Below are 24,527 nucleotides of genomic sequence, written 5' to 3' on the forward strand. Positions count from 1 at the left end.
ATTTAGCAGCTCCAAATGGCAGAAGGATGTCAGTATTGTACAATCGAACACTTAAATTCCCAGACTTCAGGCATCATCTTGTCACTCACATGAATAAAGTTGTTTTATACTGAACTGTTAGCCGCGAAAAGTCCACGTATTTCCACATGAAATGTGGCCCAGTGGCCTAATGGATAAGGCATCAGCCTCCGGAGCTGGGGATTGTGGGTTCAAGTCCCACCTGGGTTACACGAGTTACAGTATTACAAATAACCATTTGTCAATGATTGCTTGATGGTACTCATTTAACCTCAGCATACTGCTATCATTACTCTAAATAACATTCTTTGTTCTGAACCAATCTCATCAGGAAAAACCTGTTCATGCCATTGCTTCTCCACAGGAGTGCCCCAAGGCTCAGTGCTTAGCCCCCTTCGCTTTATATACACCGATTCACATTAATCTGCTCACGTGGCTTCTCATGTCGCTGTTACGTAGATTATATGCATCTATTCAGTTGACCCCACGGTCTCTTCACAAATGTCACTAGTCAAATGTCAATCAACCACAGCATCAACATAAATATTGCCTCTACTTCCGTCGCTCCTGCCAGGTTACAAAGAATCTGGATGTCACGATTGATGACCCGTTATCCTTCTCTGACCACATTGCTTCTGTATCCCGGTCGTGCTTCTTTGTGCTTTAGAAAAATCTAGGTATTACCCGAATCAACTCCCGGTACCGGCTCTGGCTACATCCCATCTCAAGTACTAGAATGCCCTCCGAACTGGCCGACCATCTTTCTCAATAAAACATCAACACAATTCCACGTTTTAATTGCACTCATTTAGTAACATTTCTAAACCAAAACACTGAGTTTGTGGTCATAAAAATAACACATTTTTAAACCTTCTCTTTTCAAAATTTAGCAGCTCCAAATGGCAGAAGGATGTCAGTATTGTACAATCGAACACTTAAATTCCCAGACTTCAGGCATTATCTTGTCACTCACATGAATAAAGTTATTTTATACTGAAATGTTAGCTGCGAAAAGTCCACGTATTTCCACATGAAATGTGGCCCAGTGGCCTAATGGATAAGGCATCAGCCTCCGGAGCTGGGGATTGTGGGTTCAAGTCCCACCTGGGTTACAATATTACAAATAACCATTTGTCAATGACTGCTTGATGGTACTCATTTAACCTCAGCATACTGCTATCATTACTCTAAATAACATTCTTTGTTCTGAACCAATCTCATCAGGAAAAACCTGTTTATGCCATTGCTTCTCCACAGGAGTGCCCCAAAGCTCAGTGCTTGCCCCCCTTCGCTTTATATACACCGACTCACATTAATCTGCTTGCGTGGCTTCTCATGTCGCTGTTACGTAGATTATATGCATCTATTCAGTTGACTCCACGGACTCTTCACAAATGTCACTTGTCAAATGTCAATCAACCACAGCATCAACATAAATATTGCCTCTACTTCCGTCGCTCCTGCCAGGTTACAAAGAATCTGGATGTCAGGACTGATGACCCGTTATCCTTCTCTGACCACATTGCTTCTGTATCCCGGTCGTACTTCTTTGTGCTTTAGAAAAATCTAGGTATTACCCGAATCAACTCCCGGTACCGGCTCTGGCTACATCCCGTCTCAAGTACTAGAATGCCCTCCGAACTGGCCGACCATCTTTCTCAATAAAACATCAACACAATTCCACATTTTAATTGCACTCATTTAGTACCATTTCTAAACCAAAACATTGAGTTTGTGGTCATAAAAATAACACATTTTTAAAGCTTCTCTTTTCAAAATTTAGCAGCTCCAAATGGCAGAAGGATGTCAGTATTGTACAATCGAACACTAAATTTCCCAGACTTCAGGCATCATCTTGTCACTCACATGAATAAAGCTCTGTTTTACACTGAAATGTTATCCGCGAAAAGTCCACGTATTTCCACATGAAATGTGGCCCAGTGGCCTAATGGATAAGGCATCAGCCTCCGGAGCTGGGGATTGTGGGTTCAAGTCCCACCTGGGTTATACGAGTTACAGTATTACAAATAACCACTTGTCAATGATTGCTTGCTTACTCATTTAACCTCAGCATACTGCTATCATTACTCTAAATCACATTCTTTGTTCTGAACCAATCTCATCAGGAAAGACCTGTTCATGCCATTGCTTCTCCACGGGAGTGCCCCAAGGCTCAGTGCTTGGCCCCCCTTCGCTTTATATACACCGACTCACATTGATCTGCTGACGTGGCTTCTCTTGTCACTGTTACATAGATTATATGCATCTATTGAGGTGACCCCACTGTTTCTTCACAAATGTCACTTATCAAATGTCAATCAACCACAGCATCAACATAAATATTGCCTCTACTGCCATTGCTCCTGCCAGGTTAAAAAGAATCTGGGTGTCACGATTGATGACCCGTTATCCTTCTCTGACCACATTGCTTCTGTATCCCGGTCGTGCTTCTTTGTGCTTTAGAAAAATCTAGGAATTACCCGACTCAACTCCAGGTACCGGCTCTGGTTACATCCCGTCTCGAGTACTAGAATGCCCTCCGAGCTGGCTTACCAGCTTTCTCAATAAAACATCAACACAATTCCACGTTTTAATTGCACTCATTTAGTAACATTTTTAAACCAAAACACTGAGTTTGTGGTCATAAAAATATCACATTTTTAAAGCTTCTCTTTTCAAAATGTAGCAGCTCCAAATGGCTGAAGGATGTCAGTATTGTACAATCGAACACTAAATTTCCCAGACTTCAGGCATCATCTTGTCACTCACATGAATAAAGTTGTCTTATACTAAAATGTTAGCCGCGAAAAGTCCACATATTTCCACATGAAATGTGGCCTAATGGATAAGGCAGCAACCTCCGGAGCTGGGGATTGTGGGTTCAAGGCCCACCTGGGTTATAGACAAGTTTACCGGCCGTTTCCGCTCTACTTCCTAAACTCCTCCCCTGTAAGCAGTTCACTTCCGTTTTTGGGTTTTTCCATTGAAAACAGTGGCAACATTGCTCCGAAAAAGAGGGACAAAATGGATATTTCTAAGAAAAAAAGTGGTTCGGGAACGACATGTCTCGGCAGTTGGATGTAGTAACTCTAGGAAGCACCTGAAGGAGTGGTTGGATAGAGACTGCTGCAACCACAAACCAGCTTCAAAGAGACACGTCCAATGCGCTGCTTTGTTTACTTTTTTTCTGAAGCCACGGACAGGGCTGGAGGCATTACATCTAAAAAACCACCGCGCAACATTTTTGTTTGTTCACACCACTTTGTTGACAAAAAAACAACAAAGGATAATCCATTCCCTGAGTTGTGGTTGGTTTATAATCGCGGATCCGCTGCCTCCCCCGGAGAAACAAACACGGATCTGAGGGTAAGTTCAGCAACTTTAGCTGTGAAGCTGACAGTAGCTACTGTTAATTATGAAGAAGTTGTCATACACTAACATTGCTACTGGTATTTTTATAAGGCAGTTGATGGTTTTGAGATGCGTGTGTGTGTGTGTGTGTGTGTGTGTGTGTGTGTGTGTGTGTGTGTGTGTGTGTGTGTGTGTGTGTGTGTGTGCCTGCGTGTGAAAAAATCTGCCAGTGGAACAAGATTTTTTTGCTTGTAATGAGAAGATAAATCTTGTCCCACTGGCAGATTTTTCTACTTATTTCAAATGAAAATGTACTTGAAACAGGTGAAGATTGTCAAATAAGTTATTTTTTTGGTAAATACTCTTGTTTTAAGTGTAATGAGATTTTCTGCATTAATTTTGCTCCATGTTTTTCTCTTCCCCTTTTTTTAGATGGTCCTGAAACCTGTCACCTGAGGCCGAGCCTGCTACACAAGTGATGTTGTTCATTAAATAAAGATAGATAACAAATACTGTGTGCATTGTATTATTTAATATTATATATGAATAGTTTTTATAGTGATGTAATTGTGTGGGATGCTTTTGTATTTTACTATGGAGGTAAGGGAACTGTTAATTGAATTTGTGCGCATAAATCAAATGTGTGCATATTCTACAGTTGTGCATAAATAAATAGAAATGTAATTCATATAGTTCAGTGCAATAATGAAATTAAATTAAGTTTCATCAAACTTTATTTTCACAGTACAAACATCTGTTGGTTCCTAAATAAGGCTGCTCATTTTGGTTTTAAAATGCTGACATATTTACTGCAGAACTGTAACCTTCCCTCAACAAAATCATCAATTTTTGGGAGTAGGCTATGAGTGAAAAGTTGGGTGATGACGGGAGGCAGAGCTGCAGGAGAATATTCCCAGGGCTGGTCCTCCACTCTTCATGAGTCCTACAGAGTTTCACCTCCTGTGCCGGTTCTGGAGCGGTAGAAGATGCTGGGAAGTTGGTGACGGCTGGTAAAGATCCTTCCTGTTGTGTGTGTATTGTGATAAAGTTCTTTATTTTCTGTAATGCAATTAAAAAAACAAAAATGTCAACATTCTGGATTCATTACAAATCAACTGAAATATTGCAAGCCTTTTATTATTTTAATATTGCTTATTATGGCTTACAGTTTAAGATTAAGATGCCCAGAATATTCAAATTTTTTGAGATAGGATATTTTAGTTTTCTTAAGCTGTAAACCATGATCAGCAATATTAAAATAATAAAAGACTTGCAATATTTCAGTTGATTTGTAATGAATCCAGAATGAATGACATTTTTGTTTTTACAATTGCATTAGAGAAAATCACAATATTCTTATTTTCTGAGACAGTCCTGCACTTCATCTTCTTCTGACCAGCATTTCTTTCAGACCCAGCTCTTCTGTCAGTGCAGGCAAGCCCGGTTTTCCCGTCTCACAGCATTTTCTACCTAGAGAAAAAAAAAGCCAAGTAAACTATGATGTAGTTTGGATACCAAAAATGAAGACATATATGTCAAATAATCTTGTTACCTTCCATAAGATCGCAGCTGAATGGGAACGATCTCCAGGTCCAGCAACACGAACATGACGCAGGTCTGATTCTCCAGCTTCAGTTACAGCACCCGAGCTTTAAGCCCCGCATTGTTAAAACACTGGCCAGGCTCGACATTTGCTTTCAAATAAACAAAACGATCATGTTTGTATGACATGACAAAACCGACTTTGTCTCTGTGCAGATATTGATAAACCTCAGAAACTTTCAGTTTGTCCGTTGCGGATTTCAGGAAGTAGGAGCAGACCCTGCTGTCAAGTTCTGCTGCTGTCATCACGTTATCATCCCGGTTCTGCACTGAATTCTGGTGGGGAGAGTAACGCCATCTCCAGTCAGAGTATAGAACCGTGTTCCCATGACAAAGACATAGTTGTCGACATTAAAAGCTCACGAGCAGCGAGTCTTTGCTTTAGGTTTTGTGTCCACGCCGCTGTGTTTACACCGGTAAACGCTGCGCAAATCACTCCCACCGGAAATGACCCGCATCTATGCAGACGAATGGCAGCGCCCGTGTTTTGGCGCGTAAACTTGTCTATACGAGTTACAGTATTACAAATAACCATTTGTCAATGATTGCTTGATGGTACTCATTTAACCTCAGCATACTGCTATCATTACTCTAAAAAATCATTCTTTTTTCTGAACCAATCTCATCAGGAAAGACCTGTTCATGACATTGCTTCTCCACGGGAGTGCCCCAAGGCTCAGTGCTTGGCCCCCTTCGCTTTATATACACCGACTCACATTAATCTGCTGACGTGGCTTCTCATGTCGCTGTTACGTAGATTATATGCATCTATTCAGTTGACCCCACGGACTCTTCACAAATGTCACTTGTCAAATGTCAATCAACCACAGCATCAACATAAATATTGCCTCTACTGCCATTGCTCCTGCCAGGATACAAAGAAACTGGGTGTCACGATTGATGACCCGTTATCCTTCTCTGACCACATTGCTTCTGTATCCCGGTCGTGCTTCTTTGTGCTTTAGAAAAATAAGGAATTACCCGACTCAACTCCCGGTACCGGCTCTGATTACATCACGCCTAGAGTACTAGAATGCCCTCCGAGCTGGCTTACCAGCTTTCTCAATAAAACATCAACACTATTCCACGTTTTAATTGCACTCATTTAGTAACATTTCTAAACCAATACACTGAGTTTGTGGTCATAAAAATATCACATTTTTAAAGCTTCTCTTTTCAAAATTTAGCAGCTCCAAATGGCAGAACGATGTCAGTATTGTACAATCGAACACTTAAATTCCCAGACTTCAGGCATCATCTTGTCACTCACATGAATAAAGTTGTTTTATACTGAATTGTTAGCCGCGAAAAGTCCACGTATTTTCACATGAAATGTGGCCCAGTGGCCTAATGGATAAGGCATCAGCCTCCGGAGCTGGGGATTGTGGGTTCAAGTCCCACCTGGGTTGCAGGAGTTACAGTATTACAAATAACCATTTGTCAATGATTGCTTGATGGTACTCATTTAACCTCTGCATACTGCTATCATTACTCTAAATAACATTCTTTGTTCTGAACCAATCTCATCAGGAAAAACCTGTTCATGCCATTGCTTCTCCACAGGAGTGCCCCAAGGCTCAGTGCTTGGCCCCCTTCGCTTTATATACACCGACTCACATTAATCTGCTCACGTGGCTTCTCATGTCGCTGTTACGTAGATTATATGCATCTATTCAGGTGACCCCACGGACTCTTCACAAATGTCACTTGTCAAATGTCAATCAACCACAGCATCAACATAAATATTGCCTCTACTGCCATTGCTCCTGCCAGGTTAGAAAGAATTTGGGTGTCACGATTGATGACCCGTTATCCTTCTCTGACCACATTGCTTCTGTATCCCGGTCTTGCTTCTTTATGCTTTAGAAAAATCAGGAATTACCCGACTCAACTCCCGGTACCGGCTCTGGTTACATCCCGTCTCGAGTACTAGAATGCCCTCCCAGCTGGCTTACCAGCTTTCTCAATAAAACATCAACACTATTCCACGTTTTAATTGCACTCATTTAGTAACATTTCTAAACCAAAACACTGAGTTTGTGGTCATGAATATATCACATTTTTAAAGCTTCCCTTTTAAAAATGTAGCAGCTCCAAATGGCAGAAGGATTTCAGTATTGTAAAATCGAACACTTAAATTCCCAAACTTCAGGCATCATCTTGTCACTCACATGAATAAAGTTGTTATATACTGAAATGTTAGCCGCGAAAAGTACACTTATTTACACAAGACGTGTGGCCCAGTGGCCTAATGGATAAGGCATCAGCCTCCGGAGCTGGGGATTGTGGGTTCAAGTCCCACCTGGGTTACAATATTACAAATAACCATTTGTCAATGATTGCTTGATGGTACTCATTTAACCTCAGCATACTGCTATCATTACTCTAAATAACATTCTTTGTTCTGAACCAATCTCTTCAGGAAAAACCTGTTCATGACATTGCTTCTCCACAGGAGTGCCCCAAGGCTCAGTGCTTGGCCCCCTTCGCTTTATATACACCGACTCACATTAATCTGCTCACGTGGCTTCTCATGTCGCTGTTACGTAGATTATATGCATCTATTCAGGTGACCCCACGGACTCTTCATAAATGTCACTTGTCAAATGTCAATCAACCACAGCATCAACATAAATATTGCCTCTACTTCCGTCGCTCCTGCCAGGTTACAAAGAATCTGGATGTCACGATTGATGACCCGTTATCCTTCTCTGACCACATTGCTTCTGTATCACGGTCGTGCTTCTTTGGGCTTTAGAAAAATCTAGGTATTACCCGAATCAACTCCCGGTACCGGCTCTGGTTACATCCCGTCTCGAGTACTAGAATGCCCTCCGAGCTGGCTTACCAGCTTTCTCAATAAAACATCAACACTATTCCACCTTTTAATTGCACTCATTTAGTAAAATTTCTAAACCAAAACACTGAGTTTGTGGTCATGAAAATATCACATTTTTAAAGCTTCCCTTTTAAAAATTTAGCAGCTCCAAATGGCTGAAGGATTTCAGTATTGTAAAATCGAACACTTAAATTCCCAAACTTCAGGCATCATCTTGTCACTCACATGAATAAAGTTGTTTTATACTGAAATGTTAGCCGCGAAAAGTACACTTATTTACACAAGAAGTGTGGCCCAGTGGCCTAATGGATAAGGCATCAGCCTCCGGAGCTGGGGATTGTGGGTTCAAGTCCCACCTGGGTTGCACGAGTTACAGTATTACAAATAACCATTTGTCAATGATTGCTTAATGGTACTCATTTAACCTCCGCATACTGCTATCATTACTCTAAATAACATTCTTTGTTCTGAACCAATCTCTTCAGGAAAAACCTGTTCATGACATTGCTTCTCCACAGGAGTGCCCCAAGGCTCAGTGCTTGGCCCCCTTCGCTTTATATACACCGACTCACATTAATCTGCTCACGTGGCTTCTCATGTCGCTGTTACGTAGATTATATGCATCTATTCAGGTGACCCCACGGCCTCTTCATAAATGTCACTTGTCAAATGTCAATCAACCACAGCATCAACATAAATATTGCCTCTACTTCCGTCGCTCCTGCCAGGTTACAAAGAATCTGGATGTCACGATTGATGACCCGTTATCCTTCTCTGACCACATTGCTTCTGTATCACGGTCGTGCTTCTTTGGGCTTTAGAAAAATCTAGGTATTACCCGAATCAACTCCCGGTACCGGCTCTGGTTACATCCCGTCTCGAGTACTAGAATGCCCTCCGAGCTGGCTTACCAGCTTTCTCAATAAAACATCAACACTATTCCACCTTTTAATTGCACTCATTTAGTAAAATTTCTAAACCAAAACACTGAGTTTGTGGTCATGAAAATATCACATTTTTAAAGCTTCCCTTTTAAAAATTTAGCAGCTCCAAATGGCTGAAGGATTTCAGTATTGTAAAATCGAACACTTAAATTCCCAAACTTCAGGCATCATCTTGTCACTCACATGAATAAAGTTGTTTTATACTGAAATGTTAGCCGCGAAAAGTACACTTATTTACACAAGAAGTGTGGCCCAGTGGCCTAATGGATAAGGCATCAGCCTCCGGAGCTGGGGATTGTGGGTTCAAGTCCCACCTGGGTTGCACGAGTTACAGTATTACAAATAACCATTTGTCAATGATTGCTTAATGGTACTCATTTAACCTCCGCATACTGCTATCATTACTCTAAATAACATTCTTTGTTCTGAACCAATCTCTTCAGGAAAAACCTGTTCATGACATTGCTTCTCCACAGGAGTGCCCCAAGGCTCAGTGCTTGGCCCCCTTCGCTTTATATACACCGACTCACATTAATCTGCTCACGTGGCTTCTCATGTCGCTGTTACGTAGATTATATGCATCTATTCAGGTGACCCCACGGCCTCTTCATAAATGTCACTTGTCAAATGTCAATCAACCACAGCATCAACATAAATATTGCCTCTACTTCCGTCGCTCCTGCCAGGTTACAAAGAATCTGGATGTCACGATTGATGACCCGTTATCCTTCTCTGACCACATTGCTTCTGTATCACGGTCGTGCTTCTTTGGGCTTTAGAAAAATCTAGGTATTACCCGAATCAACTCCCGGTACCGGCTCTGGTTACATCCCGTCTCGAGTACTAGAATGCCCTCCGAGCTGGCTTACCAGCTTTCTCAATAAAACATCAACACTATTCCACCTTTTAATTGCACTCATTTAGTAAAATTTCTAAACCAAAACACTGAGTTTGTGGTCATGAAAATATCACATTTTTAAAGCTTCCCTTTTAAAAATTTAGCAGCTCCAAATGGCTGAAGGATTTCAGTATTGTAAAATCGAACACTTAAATTCCCAAACTTCAGGCATCATCTTGTCACTCACATGAATAAAGTTGTTTTATACTGAAATGTTAGCCGCGAAAAGTACACTTATTTACACAAGAAGTGTGGCCCAGTGGCCTAATGGATAAGGCATCAGCCTCCGGAGCTGGGGATTGTGGGTTCAAGTCCCACCTGGGTTGCACGAGTTACAGTATTACAAATAACCATTTGTCAATGATTGCTTAATGGTACTCATTTAACCTCAGCATACTGCTATCATTACTCTAAATAACATTCTTTGTTCTGAACCAATCTCTTCAGGAAAAACCTGTTCATGACATTGCTTCTCCACAGGAGTGCCCCAAGGCTCAGTGCTTGGCCCCCTTCGCTTTATATACACCGACTCACATTAATCTGCTCACGTGGCTTCTCATGTCGCTGTTACGTAGATTATATGCATCTATTCAGGTGACCCCACGGACTCTTCATAAATGTCACTTGTCAAATGTCAATCAACCACAGCATCAACATAAATATTGCCTCTACTTCCGTCGCTTCTGCCAGGTTACAAAGAATCTGGATGTCATGATTGATGACCCGTTATCCTTCTCTGACCACATTGCTTCTGTATCACGGTCGTGCTTCTTTGGGCTTTAGAAAAATCTAGGTATTACCCGAATCAACTCCCGGTACTGGCTCTGGTTACATCCCGTCTCGAGTACTACAATGCCCTCCGAGCTGGCTTACCAGCTTTCTCAATAAAACATCAACACTATTCCACGTTTTAATTGCACTCATTTAGTAACATTTCTAAACCAAAACACTGAGTTTGTGGTCATGAAAATATCACATTTTTAAAGCTTTTCTTTTAAAAATTTAGCAGCTCCAAATGGCTGAAGGATTTCAGTATTGTACAATAGAACACTTAAATTCCCAAACTTCAGGCATCATCTTGTCACTCACATGAATAAAGTTGTTTTATACTGAAATGTTAGCCGCGAAAAGTCCACGTATTTTCACAAGAAGTGTGGCCCAGTGGCCTAATGGATAAGGCATCGCGCAAGGTACTGTTTGTTACTGTCAGTTTGTAAAAGCATGTTTTTAACGCTGTTTTAGCAGTGTTTTATTGAGGTTTTAATGGGAGCACCACAGATATAGTACTATGCGAAGTCGATGGGATCCGTCACCCGATTTGACTGCTGTCATACCATTGAATGAAGGACAAAACGATAACAATCATCCCATAGATATTGATACAGTAGGGCCCTACTATACCTACTAGTAGGCGCAGGAGGCTGTTATCGCCCCTTTCTATGGCTAACCCCATGTTATTAATGCTCAGTAGGCACAGAAGTTTTGTTATGAAGCTCACACCTCACCTCCCTTTTCTATGTATTTAGCTAGAATTTTAAAACCTGAATAGAATTCAACGTAAAATGCCGGATCTTGTCTATTAAAAACAATACTTTTTGGAACATAGTGTAACGACCACAGATAAGATAAGGCCTTGCCCGCCTAGGCAATACATCAGCATTTGGCCGACTGGTTAGTGCAGTTGACTGTGGTCTGGGAGACTGTGGTTCGAGACACGTTCTGGGCACGACTTGTTCGCCACAGTATTTTCCTCATTGTGTTATGGTTTTCTTTTAATATCTTTAACATTTCTAAACACAAAAACACGAAAGTGTCCTTGATAATTCAATAATACAATAGGTTCATGTTAAGGACATCCGTTTTAATTAGTTCTCCTTCGATTATGACATGTTATTAATGCTCAGGAGGTTTGTTATGTATTGTTATAGGTTTGTCTATGAGGCCTATTTCGTGTCTATTTTTGCACAGTTCACTAACGCTTTGAGCTAGGAGGCTGAAATTCTAGACTCTGTATCAGGAGGTGACTCTCATCGACTGTGCCGAGTTTCAGATCTGTGTGACCTTCGGAAGTGTCAAAGGTCACCGCGTGTGTTGCTTTTCGGTCCTGCAAAGCCTATTTCGTGTCTTTTTTTGCAAAGTTCACTAACGCTTTGAGCTAGGAGGCTGAAATTCTAGACTCTGTATCAGGAGGTGACTCTCATCCACTGTGCCGAGGTTGTTATTGTTTTGTCCTTCATTCAATGGTATGACAGCAGTCAAATTGGTGACGGATCCCATTGACTTCGCATAGTACTATATCCGTGGTGCTCCCATTAAAACCTCAATAAAACACTGCTAAAACAGCGTTAAAAACATGCTTTTACAAACTGACAGTAACAAACAGTACCTTGCGCATCAAAAACATATAACTTAGCCACTATAATAAAGAATTCTATATACATAATAATAATGTAATAATCCGTGTATATATCACGACCACGGATACCATTAACTATATCCGTGGTGCTCCCATTAAAACCTCAATAAAACACTGCTAAAACAGCATTAAAAACATACTTTTACAAACTGACAGTAACAAACAGTACCTTGCGCGACAAAAACTCATAATTTAGCCACTATAACAAAGAATAATATATAAATAATAATAATGTTATAATCCGTGTATATATCACGACAACGGATCCCATTGACTTTGCATGGTACAATATCCATGGTGCTCACACGGAATTATACCATTTTCCGTGTATATACCACGGAAAATAGTGGTGAGAGGTCGTGGGCATTTCACAGATTTTTGTGAGATCAGTTTGATTTAGCAGCTCCAAATGGCTGAAGGATGTCAGTATTGTACAATCGAACACTTAAATTCCCAGAGTTCAGGCATCATCTTGTCACCCACCTGAATAAAGCTCTGTTTTACACTGAAATGTTAGCCACAAAAAGTCCACATATTTATACATGAAAAGTGGCACAGTGGCCTAATGGATAAGGCATCAGCCTCCGGAGCTGGGGATTGTGGGTTCAAGTCCCACCTGGGTCGTAACAGTTCAAATGATCGTTTCTCAATGATACAATGTTGGAGCCAGGACTACAATACATTTAACCTCAGCATACTGCTATCATTACTCTAAATCACATTATTTTTTCTGAACCAATCTCATCAGGAAAAACCTGTTCATGCCATTGCTTCTCCACAGGAGTTCCCCAAGGGTCAGTGCTTGGCCCTCTTCTTTGGATATATGTCTACCAGCTTTCTCAATAAACCATTGACACACATTTTAACTGCACTCATTTAGTAACATTTCTAAACCAAAACACTAAATTTGTGGTCAAGAAATACATTCTTATTTAAAATCAGTGAAAAATGAACCTTTCATTAAATTTTAAAAATTTGAAGAGAGAAAAAAAGTAGAAATACTTTTTCACCATTATCTCACTAGAGAAAAAAAACCCTCAGAAACTCAATAACAACAAAACATCACCTGTCTGATGGACCAAATCTGGGACAAATATCTGCAAGAATTAAAAATGAAATAAGTTAGAAAAAACATGAACCCATACACATTTGCATACTCCAATGGGATAAACAGCGTTACCTCGTTTTCCAGACATATTGTCGCCTCCGGGGCCGGATGCATCAGCCTGATCAGCCTGTTGATGGTGTCACAATAACCTCCCCTTGTTGCCGTGGGGGCACGAGTCCTTAGCAACCAGCTCCACACCTGAGCACTTCTTGAAACTGGAGTCAAGACTGGTCAACATATCCATCTTACCGACTCGAGACTTCCGAGTCAGGATGTTGAAAGTAAAGCGATACGGACGCATCATCTGATATGGTTTCTGTGGTTATTTCTGGAGAAGCGAACTCAAGAAATAAATGAGGTGATGAAAGGCTCAGATGATGCTTTCTCCTCAGACGACAACCAAGTTTCATCGCTGTCTGCGTTCAACGACTCGAGTCTTCGTGGAAGTTGTTTAAAAACCCAAATGACCAGAGAAGAAAAGAAAGACCCACAGAAAAAAAAGCTTTGTGGAATTAGTTTATTTGTGAGCGGAAAAACAGGACACGTGACATTATGAACCTGTTCACTCTGATTACGCGTTTTAACATTTATTTAGTTCTTTAAAACTTTAATGTACCTAGAAATCATACATAAAACAGCTTTTCCCACAACACTGTAATCCGACTTTAGTCAACAGATTGCTCTGAAAGAATAAAACAGATTTCCTCGTATCAAAACAAAACAGGATGCTGGATAGAAAGTGTAACAGGTCAACAAAAATAAAGCTCAGACATCCAGCTTATTCTGCATTTTTAAGATGAATCAAATTCCCTCATAATGGTTTAAGACAAAACGCACATGATGTGACTTTACAGTGACCTTTGAAGATGAAATCCAACAATCTTCAAGAAAAGGTTTTTCAGAAGCACTTGGATTAAGAAAAAAAAACAAAACGAGCACTTTGGTAGGATGTTCATCAGCCATTTAATTTTAAAACTACAAAATAAAATGAGTGCACAAACTTCGCCCAAGACTGGTGAACCCATTTGATTCTCTTCCTCTTGGTTTTAGGAGCTTGATTAAAATCTTAATTACAGTAAAATGACTTTGCTTCGTTCTCACCTGCTTCCCTAAACAGTTTTTCTATAATTCCCTGATGCTTTAATCCAAGTTTTCATATAAACATCTCAACACAGAGTTAAATATCTCATTTTTCAAGCTTCTCTTTTCAAAAATTAGCAGCTCCAAATGGCAGAAGGATGTCAGTATTGTACAATCAAACACAGAAATCCCCAGACTTCAGGCATCATCTTGTCACTCACCTGAATAAAGCTTTGTTTTGCTTTGAAATGTTAGCCGCTAAAATTCCACGTAGAACAAAAACAACAAATAGGAATGCCACGCAGGACTCTGAGCTGATATCAAGGATTCAGTTTGTCCATCTATTACTTTACTTTAGCCAATACTGCTTTAAGTCTTAAATCAGCATACTGAACGTGAACTGCAGCACTAAAAGTTGTAGCTCCATCACCTGCTGCGATCAAAAGATTTGTTGAGTTGCTGAACTAAGTTTTAGCCTGAAAAATATTTAACTAAAACAAGCTGATGCAGAAGACTGATGCTACTTCTAACAATGACTCTGAAACAGATTTGACACGTTTCTCTACCCTGAATACCAACTGAGATAGAATCAGCTAACCACAACGAAAGTGGACAGTGAAAAGAAATGATGATGTTTGATTGAGCGCCGACGCCGCCTTTCATCTGCCGTCACAAACCATCTGGACGATCATGTCGTGCGCGTCCTGAACGCCCGAGCACAGCTCCGCGTCGCCCTTCCTCACGTAGGTGCCGATGAGGAACAGGCGGCGGTGGCCGACCTCGGACAGAGACAGAGCCTCGTGGAGGTCGGTGATGCCGCAGGAACCTGGAAGATCCTGGAACCAGAAAACAAACGTGAGGAGAAATGTGGCTGGAGACGAGCGACGACTAGGGGTGGGACGATACGAGTAACTCACGATTAAATACTGTGGCGATATGTGGCCCACGATAACGATTAGACCTGTGTTGAAAAAATTGATTTCCCAATTCTAAATCGATTCTCATATTAATTCCTAAAAATCGATTCATATGTCTAAAGATCGATTTTTTTTTTTTTTAAATTGGGTTTTTTTTTTTTTTTCATTTATGTTTTTTTTTTCATCATTACATTACAACTTTTGGTTATTTTTTTGTTTATCCCCAAAAAAGGAATGTTTTGTTGGACACAAGAATAACCATGTTTTTGCCTTTAAATATGTTTAAAGGTATGAAACAATTAAAGTGTTCAGTTATAATTGCATAAATTGTCTATATTTCATTACTTTTTGCAAATAACTCTTCCTGAGTGGCAGCTGGATCATTTGCAAAAAATGATGAAAACCAAATGCTCAAGAATTAAAAACCAAAATAGACCAAAAATGGAACAAATAAAAACGGAATGTGGGAAAAAATAAAACCGATTTCATCCGTCTCTGTTTCCTCCCTGGATCTGTTTGGTAATTCTGACCCACATGATGTTTCTGAAAGCAGTTCTATCAGCATTCTGGGAGGTGATTGGTCCTTACAGCATCATTAGCTGCAATACCTGCTGTTGAATCTCAATATAATACTATTATTAATATTTTGCATAACTACAGTCATATAATTCATGCAACAGCTCAAAAAACAGTTTTAATAACACTAAACCAAATCAATATCGGAATCAAATCAGATCGAATCAAATCTCGATAATCGTTTCTGAATCTTAAGAATCGGAATCGAATCGATTCTTGATATTTGAATCGATCCCCAGCCCTAATAACGATAATATCACGATACACGATATCTACGATATATTGTATGAAATTTCATCAACAATATATCACGAATAAAAAGGAAAACATCTGTAGTTATGCATTTATTCAATGCCAAACCTTCATACAATGTACAAAGAAAGTGCATTTGTATAAACCTCACTGCCTCGTAGTCTTGTAAATGTAAACACCGAACAGCTGGACAAATTGAAGTGCATGAACAATAGTGCGGTGACAACCGCGTAAATCTATTATGTGTGTTGTAATAAAATATCGATAATTGCCATCAGTTTATCAATTATTTATTGCGACAGAGAGCGCAACAATATATTGTAATATTGATTTTTTTTCCCCACCACGAGCGACGACATGCGCTCGGATCACACAGGAACCGATCCTGAGGAGGTCTCCAACGGAGAGCAACTTCAGTCCTTCAAAAACAGTTTATTCGAGCTTCAAAAGTTGAAAAAATATAAGTATTTTACAAATTAGAAACGATAAGCAATCAAGCAAGCAACAGAAAATTAAAGTGCAGTTGTGCTTTTGTTGTAATTCACGTTTAAAACCATATTTTTGTTGAGTTTTCAAGCCATGGAGCTTTTTAACAGTGTGCAAACAGCAGGAGTGAAATTAACCATTTTCACCTTTAAAACCCGGTTTTGAAAGAAATAAAAATCTGAAATTCACGTTAGCTGCATGAAAAGTCTCTCCAGACTTACATTTGCCATTTTTGTGAAGAATAACTCAGCAGCTTTTGGGGTTTTCTTTTGCGAAACTCACCTGTTTGTTGGCCAGTACCATCAGAGGAAGGCTGGGCCGAGAGGCCAGCACCTCGTGTAAATGTTTCTTGGCGACTGGAAAGCGCTCCGGGTCGGCCGAGTCCACCACGAAAACCAGCAGCAGAGCTTTGGACATGTATCTCTGCCAGTACGCCCGCAGATCCTCTTTACCTCCGACTGAAAGACAGAGACGCCCACATGAGCCACTTCATGATTTCAAACCCACTTCACAATCAAATAAACTGAATCTGAAGGTGAGAGCAGAGTTTCAGCTGAGTTTGTTTCAAGTACTGACGTCAGACGGTGAGAATTACTGCAACCTGTTGTGCAAGTCTGTGAAAAAGCCAACTAATCTTTTAAAAACAGGATGACAGGAGAGCGGTAAACTGTCCAAGTTTGATTCAACCGTTGAGTGTCTACTTTAAATGCATGAACACAACGCAATAGGGAAGAAAGAAAAACTGCGACCATCTCCCTTTTCCATTTAACACTGGCGTACCTCGGTCCCAAGTTCACTTTCAAGATGAAATGCGAACTTCAAGCGTCAGCTTTGTTTTTCAGGCTTATGAGCAGTTATGAGCAATCCTTTTGCAAGTTACCATGAAAAAAGCTGAAAGACATCTTTAAAACCTGAGCTCATCAAATTGTTTTGTTTACTTTGACGATCCATCGATCCAGTTCAGACAGCTCAATCAATAAAGAAGTGAAAGGCTTTGAAGGCCGTGCACATCTGGCTGTGCACATCTGGCTCTGGACAGGTTTGCTCTTGGACAGAATTTTTAATCTCCTGCAGGGCAGTAAATAAAGGCTATAAGCATAAATCATTGTCCTCCACTGAATATTTTGTGTATTGTGAGTGAGTTTCTGTAGGGTGACGCATCTGTGAATCATGTGGCTACTCGTTTACAAATTTAGCATTTTATCAACAAACGGTGCAACAAATAACCTTCTCATATGAGCAGTACTGGAGTTGTAAAAAAGAAATCAGGGGGGATGGTGGATTTTATCATATGGGGACAGATAATTTGTGCTGATTACAAATAATATATTATATTACAAATAATAGCACTGACCAAAACACCTGCAGAAATACTGCAGGAATGACATAGCAGCAGTTAAATGCAGCCTTCTGTAAGCTTTAAATATCCACTGGACTTACATCAAATACATCAAAACACAACAATAAAAAACTGTTTTCTGAACTTATCAATATGACTCTGTCCTTCACAGGATAAGTAAAATGGATCACTGCAAAAACTCAAAATCTTAACAAGAATATTTGTCTTATTTCTAGTTAAAATGTCTCATTTTAATAAAAAAATCTCATTACATTTAAATCAAGACTCATCACTGGAAAAAACAACAATTTTCACCTGTTTCAAGTAGATTTTCACTTAAAATAAGTAGAAAAATCTGCCAGTGGAACAAGATTTTTTTGCTTGTAATGAAAAGATAAATCTTGTCCCACTGGCAGATTTTTCTACTTATTTCAAGTGAAAATTTACTTGAAACAGGTGAAAATTGTCAAATAAGTTATTTTTCTGGTGATGACTCTAAATGTTGAAATAGCAGTAAAACCACATTCATTGATGAAATGACATAAGGGATGGAAACTCCAGTACTGCATATGAGACACATATGAGGATACATACTAGACACAGTGATAACAGGCCTGTCTTTAGCTGCAGCATCCACTAACTTAGCGACAGTAATAAGGACAGAAGGACATGTGACGCTCTGCTGACAGCAGGGGGAGCTGTTGAGCACTGCAGCTCCTCGCTGCAACCCTTAGAATTTAGCTGGAGTTGGGGCAGGGGGGGGTGACTGAATTTAGTTTGAATCTCTCTGACATCACCTGACTGTTAGTTGTTTAGAGTCTGAATCCAGTTACATTTTTTTGTATTTTCACAAGAGCAAACAAAAAAAGATCCCACTGATGAGCAGAGGTGGGTATTAACGAGTTACATTTACTCCATTAGATTTACTTGAGTAAGTTTTGGGAAATTTTGTACTTTTAGGAGTAGTTTTTAATCACTATACGTTTTACTTTTACTTGAGTAGATTTGTGAAGAAGAAACTGTTCCTCTTACTCCGCTACATTAGGCTACGTTGAGCTGTTACTTTTCTTTTATCCCTTTTATCCACGTACGTGTCAATCTCATGACATCACTGGGTGATTCTTTGGGAAAAATGGTTAAAAAAGAAAAGTACAAAGGCTTGAAATTTTGTGCTTAATTCATTTTTTTATTTATTTTTTTTATTTTATTATTTATTAAAGTACTTGAATTTACTTTAAGATTATTTTAATTTAAGCTAATTTTTATTTTTTATTAATTTTAATTTATTGTATTGATTTAATTTGCCTGAAGATGATTATTTTGTACTTTTGTCTGTTTAAATGGTTGTGTTAAAAAAATTAAATAAATCAGACGTTACTCAACAGTTACTCAGTACTTGAGTAGTTTTTTCACCAAGTACTTTTTTACTTTTACTCAAGTAATTATTTGGATGACTACTTTTTACTTCTACTTGAGTCATATTATTCTGAAGTAACAGTACTTTTACTTGAGTACAATCTTTGGATACTCTACCCAGCTCTGGTGATGAGTAGGTGGCAAATGGGCAGGAGGTCAGAGTTGGGAGTTATAAACGTACGGTGCTGTTTCTGATTTCTGGTTGTCATGACGCTCAGCTCCACCGTGAAACCTCCACTTACTCTCTAGAAACTCGATGTGCAGATTGTCTTTGCTGATGGAGACGGCGTTGAAGCCCTGCGTCGGCTGCATGTCCTGCTCCGGGTTGCCGATGGAGAAACAGTGCAGCAGGCTCGTCTTACCGGCTCCATCCAGGCCCAGAACCAGAATCTGGGTCCCCGCTGCCTCTACGGGGCTGGCCTGCAGCACAGATCACATCAGATCAGGACGTAATACTCACACCATTAACACAGGACGCATGACTCAAACTAAAAGCATCAAACATTGTATTTACACAAAAACTGCCAACTTACACATTCGTCAATAAACAAAACGGAGTAATTTATGGAGAGGATATCAATTGCAATTGGTTTTTTTTTCAGTTCTCCTTATACACTATGGTTTTATGACTATTTTCCAAAATTTTAACAGTTGGTGTCCTCAACTTTTCCAACACTGTCTTTAAACTAAATTAATTACTCTATTTTTTCTTTTAAAGGGGAAAAAAAAAAAAAAAATCTGCTTTTCCTATTCAGGAATCTGCAAAAGTCCAGTTACAACTTTACAACTTACAGCTGTCAATTAATCAATTTCAGCCCTAATCGATAAGCAGGATAATCATATTGGAATAGAAGCCATCCCTCCACCCCCCCAGAAGTGAACGGGGCTGGTACCCACTAACTCTTTGCACTATTCTGCACATAATATAATTGTACTGGACTTTTTTACCAACTACCTCCTTGCACTGCTGTAAATACTTCCACACTTCCACACTGGGAATGCTGATCACACCTCATCTGTTTATAATCTGTTTATAATATATATTATCACTCATTCATGTCTGACCTGCACCTTATAACAACAGTATTTATTAATCTGCACTGTGTACATACACATATATGTGTATATATGTGTATATGCTGTACATTGTGTTTATTTCACTGCACAAGCACTTCTGGTTAGATGCTTACTGCATTCCCTGCCCTTTACTTTAACATGTGCAATGATAATAAAGTTGAATCTAATCTAATCTAAATCTACTCTAAACTAATGTATTGTAGTTATGAGTTTATAAAGTACTACATTTCCCAGAATGCATCACATGAAACTCGAAAACGCGCCTAGTCTGTTGTTGTGCTGCTGTGGCACGAATACCACTATAAATCCTTTAAACTAATTAAATAAAAAGTGTATACTTTTAATTCAATTAATCAATTTCAGCCCTAATCGATAAGCAGGAGAATCAGATTTGAAGAGAAGCTAATGTATTTTAGTTGTATATATTATTCGTTTTTTAGGGTTTAGTATTTCTTTTGTACATTGCTCATTTTTTATATTGCTCTTTTTTTTAATTATTTAGCTATTTATTGTTTTTTTTTTTCTTTTTAGGATATACTTTTTTTTATACCTTTTCATAGTTCGTGTGTATTTTGTAAAATTGTTGATTGTTTGCTGCTGCACAAGTAATTTTTTTCTCTGGGAGATCAATAAAGTTTATCAACTCATAACTACAATAGAATAGAATAACGTACTACATTTCCCAGAATGCATCACATGAAACTCGAAAACGCGCCTGGTCTGTTGTTGTGCTGCTGTGGCACGAACACCACTATAAATCCTTTAAAACTAATTAAATAAAAAGTGTATACTTTTAAGTTATCAAAAATTGCATTTCTTTTCCCTTATTCCAGTTTAGTTTTTCACTTGTTGACTTGCAGGTCACGTAAACGTAGAGATTTACCCCTGCTGGTTTCTGCTCAAGGGCGCTCACAACTTCCTCGCTGATCCTCTCCTTTATTCCACTGCTATTTCTGTCTCGGTCTGCCGTGTGTCGTGTGTCTGGCTTGTTCTGGCCGGGGGAAGACACGTAGTTCCAGATCAGATAAGCGACAGCTCCGGCCAGGGCGGCGGAGGCGCCGACCACGCCGGCTTCCCTCAGCCCGAACATGCTGCTCCTCCCCGGGGTGGCGGCTCCGCGGGCTCCGCTGCTCCTTCAGCCGGCGGAAAACATGGTTTTTGAGTTTTTAATGAGTCGCCTCCTTGCTCCTACTCAACAAGTGGATTTAATCGGGACAGGAAGCTCGGGATGAACTTACTCCGGACGGTATTTCCGGCTGAAAGCCTATGGTTCCGCGTTAAATCGACGCAGAGCTTACGCCGTAACCTACGCCGTAGGCTCTGCGTTGGTGTAACGTGGAACCATAAATCAGCCTTGAGCTGCGCTACTGTGTTGATGCAGTTCCAGCAAGTGGCCACAAGAGGGAGCCAAAGCTCTGTTACCAAATCTAAATGTTATATGATCATTTTTATCTTTTACTCTTATTTTTTGTTATTTTTATCTTTCTATTTTTCATTTTTTCTTACCATGTAAACCCCCCCCCCCCCCAAAAAAAAAACAAAAAAAAAACGATCTTTAGACATATGAATGGATTTTTAGGAATTAATATGAGAATCGATTCAGAATTGGTAAATCGATTTTTTCAACACAGGCCTAGTTCTGGCTGTCAATTAATCAATTTCAGCCCTAGTCAATAAGCAGGATAATCAGATTGGAATAGAAGCCATCCCTCCACCCCCCCAGAAGTGAACGGGGCTGGTACCCACTAACTCTTTGCACTATTCTGCACATCTGTACATAATATAATTGTACTGGACTTTTTTACCTTCTTGCACTACTGTAAATACTTCCACACCGGGAATGCTGAAATCACCCATGTACATACTGTAACTCAAATTTGTTGTAAATCACATATAATCACATCTCATCTGTTTATAATCTGTTTATAATATATATTATCACTCATTCATGTCTGACCTGCACCTTATAAAAACAATATTTATTAATCTGCACTGTGTACATACATACATACATGTGCAATGATAATAAAGTTGAACCTAATCTAATCTAAATCTAATCTAAACTAATGTATTGTAGTTATGAGTATATAAAGTACTACATATTATAAATGTGATATATACATATATCTATATCTAATTTTGTTTCTTACTGCTGTGAAGCACTTTGTTGCCAGATTCCAGAACGGATTTGGGCACATAGTGATCGTTGTCTTTTAGATAACGAGGCACAAACATACTTTTCACAGTTATAACAACTTTTTATCATAGTAAATATTCTTAATTTTGGTTTATACAATATGTCCTGTGACCATTTGATCTGATATACATTAAACAAGGCTTCTTTAGCCAAAGAGACATTCACTCCTGTGTGATCCGAGCGCATGTCGTCGCTCGTCTCCAGCCACATTTCTCCTCACCTTTGTCTTCTGGTTCCAGGATCTTCCACGTTCCTGCGGCATCACCGACCTCCACGAGGCTCTGTCTCTGTCCACTTTCGTTGTGGTTAGCTGATTCTATCTCAGTTGGTATTCAGAGTAGAGAAACATGTCAAATCCGTTTCAGAGTCATTGTTAGAAGTAGCCTCAGTCTTCTGCATCAGCTTGTTTTAGGTGAATGTTTTTCAGACTAAAACTTTACTCTATGCAAACGTCATTTACTCTATGCAAACGTCAGTTACTCTATGCAAATGTCAGTTACTCTATGCAAACGTCATTTACTCTATGCAAACATCAGTTACTCTATGCAAACGTCATTTACTCTATGCAAACGTCAGTTACTCTATGCAAACGTCAGTTACTCTATGCAAACGTCAGTTACTCTATGCAAACGTCATTTACTCTATGCAAACGTCAGTTACTCTATGCAAACGTCAGTTACTCTATGCAAACGTCAGTTACTCTATGCAAACGTCATTTACTCTATGCAAACGTCAGTTACTCTATGCAAACGTCAGTTACTCTATGCAAACGTCAGTTACTCTATGCAAACGTCATTTACTCTATGCAAACGTCAGTTACTCTATGCAAACGTCATTTACTCTATGCAAACGTCAGTTACTCTATGCAAACGTCAGTTACTCTATGCAAACGTCATTTACTCTATGCAAACGTCAGTTACTCTATGCAAACGTCAGTTACTCTATGCAAACTTCATTTACTCTATGCAAACGTCATTTACTCCATGCAAACGTCAGTTACGTCTATGCTCATCATAAGGGGAAATGTTGAGATTTTTGCCGGTTCTTTTTAGGTACTCAGCATTTGACTTGTAAGCCAAGACTTTCATCAACTCTGTATCGATGTATTGCTCCATATAGTCCAGCGGTTGCCACTCTTCTCGCTCCTCTTGCCTATTAACATCATCATCATCATCTTGAGTATCTGGAGTAAATTCTGCATTCGTCCAAACATCTTGACGTCCAGGGCTGCTGGGTGGTGGACTGTCTTGTGGCTCACTTTCAGCAGACTCCATCTCATCATCTTCTGGTGTGCCAGATGGAACATAATCGTCATCACTTTCAGAATTGCTGTTTTGCTGTTTTGTGATATTTTCTGCCATTTTTATGGTTCTGTCTAAAGTCCGCGAATAGGTGTTCTGAAATCTTAAGGAATGATTGTTTCATATAATCTCCATCTGTGAACAGTTTCCCATGCCTGACTATTTCCTGAGCGGCCACAAAACTTGCATATGTAGTCGAATTTGCAGACTTCACCCACTTCTTGAAGTGATTTTTTGTCAGATCAGTCTTCCGCATCAGTTCCGAAACAGCTTTTTTTCTCTCTTCTCCCTCTGGATATTTTTCAGCAAAGGCTCTGTGTGTATTGTTGAAATGTCTTGCGACATTTGACCGTTTATTGTTAGACAGTTTTTCTCCACAAATTAGGCATACTGGTAGGTCACTCTCATCAGAGCTAAATGCGAATGAATCTGCCCAGGAATCAATGAATGTTCCATTTTCTTCAGATATTTTTCTTTTCTTACATTTCTCCGTACTTGGCCTTGCTGGGGTTGAAAGTCGCGACGAATGGATGGCGTTTTGGCGGGTGTACCGGCTTTCGCGAGTATGACGTTTATTTTGAGCGACGAAAAACAATAAAATATATTTATTCTAATATGTCAAGATCACAATAATCTTCCAATTTAGAACTAAAATATTAAAGAACACAAATAAATACACTTCAATTAAAGTTTTTTTTTTGTAATTTATT

General features: G+C 39.5%; 1 protein-coding gene and 9 non-coding genes across 10 annotated transcripts; 9 read left to right on the forward strand and 1 right to left on the reverse strand.

Annotated features, from left to right (window-relative positions):
- Window positions 1-155: 155 nt before the first annotated feature.
- trnar-ccg (transfer RNA arginine (anticodon CCG)) lies at window positions 156-228 on the forward strand. Its single transcript has one exon. It is a non-coding gene; the product is annotated as a tRNA-Arg (tRNA).
- An 829-nt stretch (window positions 229-1,057) lies between these two features.
- trnar-ccg (transfer RNA arginine (anticodon CCG)) lies at window positions 1,058-1,130 on the forward strand. The gene has a single exon. It is a non-coding gene; the product is annotated as a tRNA-Arg (tRNA).
- An 822-nt stretch (window positions 1,131-1,952) lies between these two features.
- Window positions 1,953-2,025, forward strand: trnar-ccg (transfer RNA arginine (anticodon CCG)). Its single transcript has one exon. It is a non-coding gene; the product is annotated as a tRNA-Arg (tRNA).
- A 4,282-nt stretch (window positions 2,026-6,307) lies between these two features.
- trnar-ccg (transfer RNA arginine (anticodon CCG)) lies at window positions 6,308-6,380 on the forward strand. The gene has a single exon. It is a non-coding gene; the product is annotated as a tRNA-Arg (tRNA).
- Window positions 6,381-7,208: 828 nt separating this feature from the next.
- Window positions 7,209-7,281, forward strand: trnar-ccg (transfer RNA arginine (anticodon CCG)). Its single transcript has one exon. It is a non-coding gene; the product is annotated as a tRNA-Arg (tRNA).
- An 820-nt stretch (window positions 7,282-8,101) lies between these two features.
- trnar-ccg (transfer RNA arginine (anticodon CCG)) lies at window positions 8,102-8,174 on the forward strand. Its single transcript has one exon. It is a non-coding gene; the product is annotated as a tRNA-Arg (tRNA).
- Window positions 8,175-9,003: 829 nt separating this feature from the next.
- Window positions 9,004-9,076, forward strand: trnar-ccg (transfer RNA arginine (anticodon CCG)). Its single transcript has one exon. It is a non-coding gene; the product is annotated as a tRNA-Arg (tRNA).
- Window positions 9,077-9,905: 829 nt separating this feature from the next.
- trnar-ccg (transfer RNA arginine (anticodon CCG)) lies at window positions 9,906-9,978 on the forward strand. Its single transcript has one exon. It is a non-coding gene; the product is annotated as a tRNA-Arg (tRNA).
- Window positions 9,979-12,619: 2,641 nt separating this feature from the next.
- trnar-ccg (transfer RNA arginine (anticodon CCG)) lies at window positions 12,620-12,692 on the forward strand. The gene has a single exon. It is a non-coding gene; the product is annotated as a tRNA-Arg (tRNA).
- A 994-nt stretch (window positions 12,693-13,686) lies between these two features.
- Window positions 13,687-21,595, reverse strand: arl9 (ADP-ribosylation factor-like 9). The gene is made up of 4 exons (XM_061726119.1): window positions 21,203-21,595; window positions 19,485-19,662; window positions 16,770-16,945; window positions 13,687-15,092 (listed from the first exon to the last, which is right to left on the reverse strand). The coding sequence occupies exons 1-4, from the start codon at window positions 21,407-21,409 to the stop codon at window positions 14,916-14,918; spliced, it is 738 nt and encodes a 245-aa protein (XP_061582103.1). The 5' UTR covers window positions 21,410-21,595; the 3' UTR covers window positions 13,687-14,915.
- Window positions 21,596-24,527: the final 2,932 nt, after the last annotated feature.

Source organism: Cololabis saira, chromosome 7, assembly GCF_033807715.1.
Source record: "Cololabis saira isolate AMF1-May2022 chromosome 7, fColSai1.1, whole genome shotgun sequence".
In the NCBI taxonomy this organism is placed as follows: domain Eukaryota; kingdom Metazoa; phylum Chordata; class Actinopteri; order Beloniformes; family Belonidae; genus Cololabis; species Cololabis saira.

Excerpts from the sequence above, each read along its gene's own strand:
- arl9 (XM_061726119.1), bottom strand. The coding sequence starts at position 21,409 with ATGTTCGGGCTGAGGGAAGCCGGCGTGGTCGGCGCCTCCGCCGCCCTG. Across the intron at positions 19,663-21,202 it reads TTGAGCAGAAACCAGCAGGG|GCCAGCCCCGTAGAGGCAGC; the intron begins GTAAATCTCTAC and ends TCTGTGCTGCAG. Across the intron at positions 15,093-16,769 it reads TGGTACTGGCCAACAAACAG|GATCTTCCAGGTTCCTGCGG; the intron begins GTGAGTTTCGCA and ends TTCTGGTTCCAG.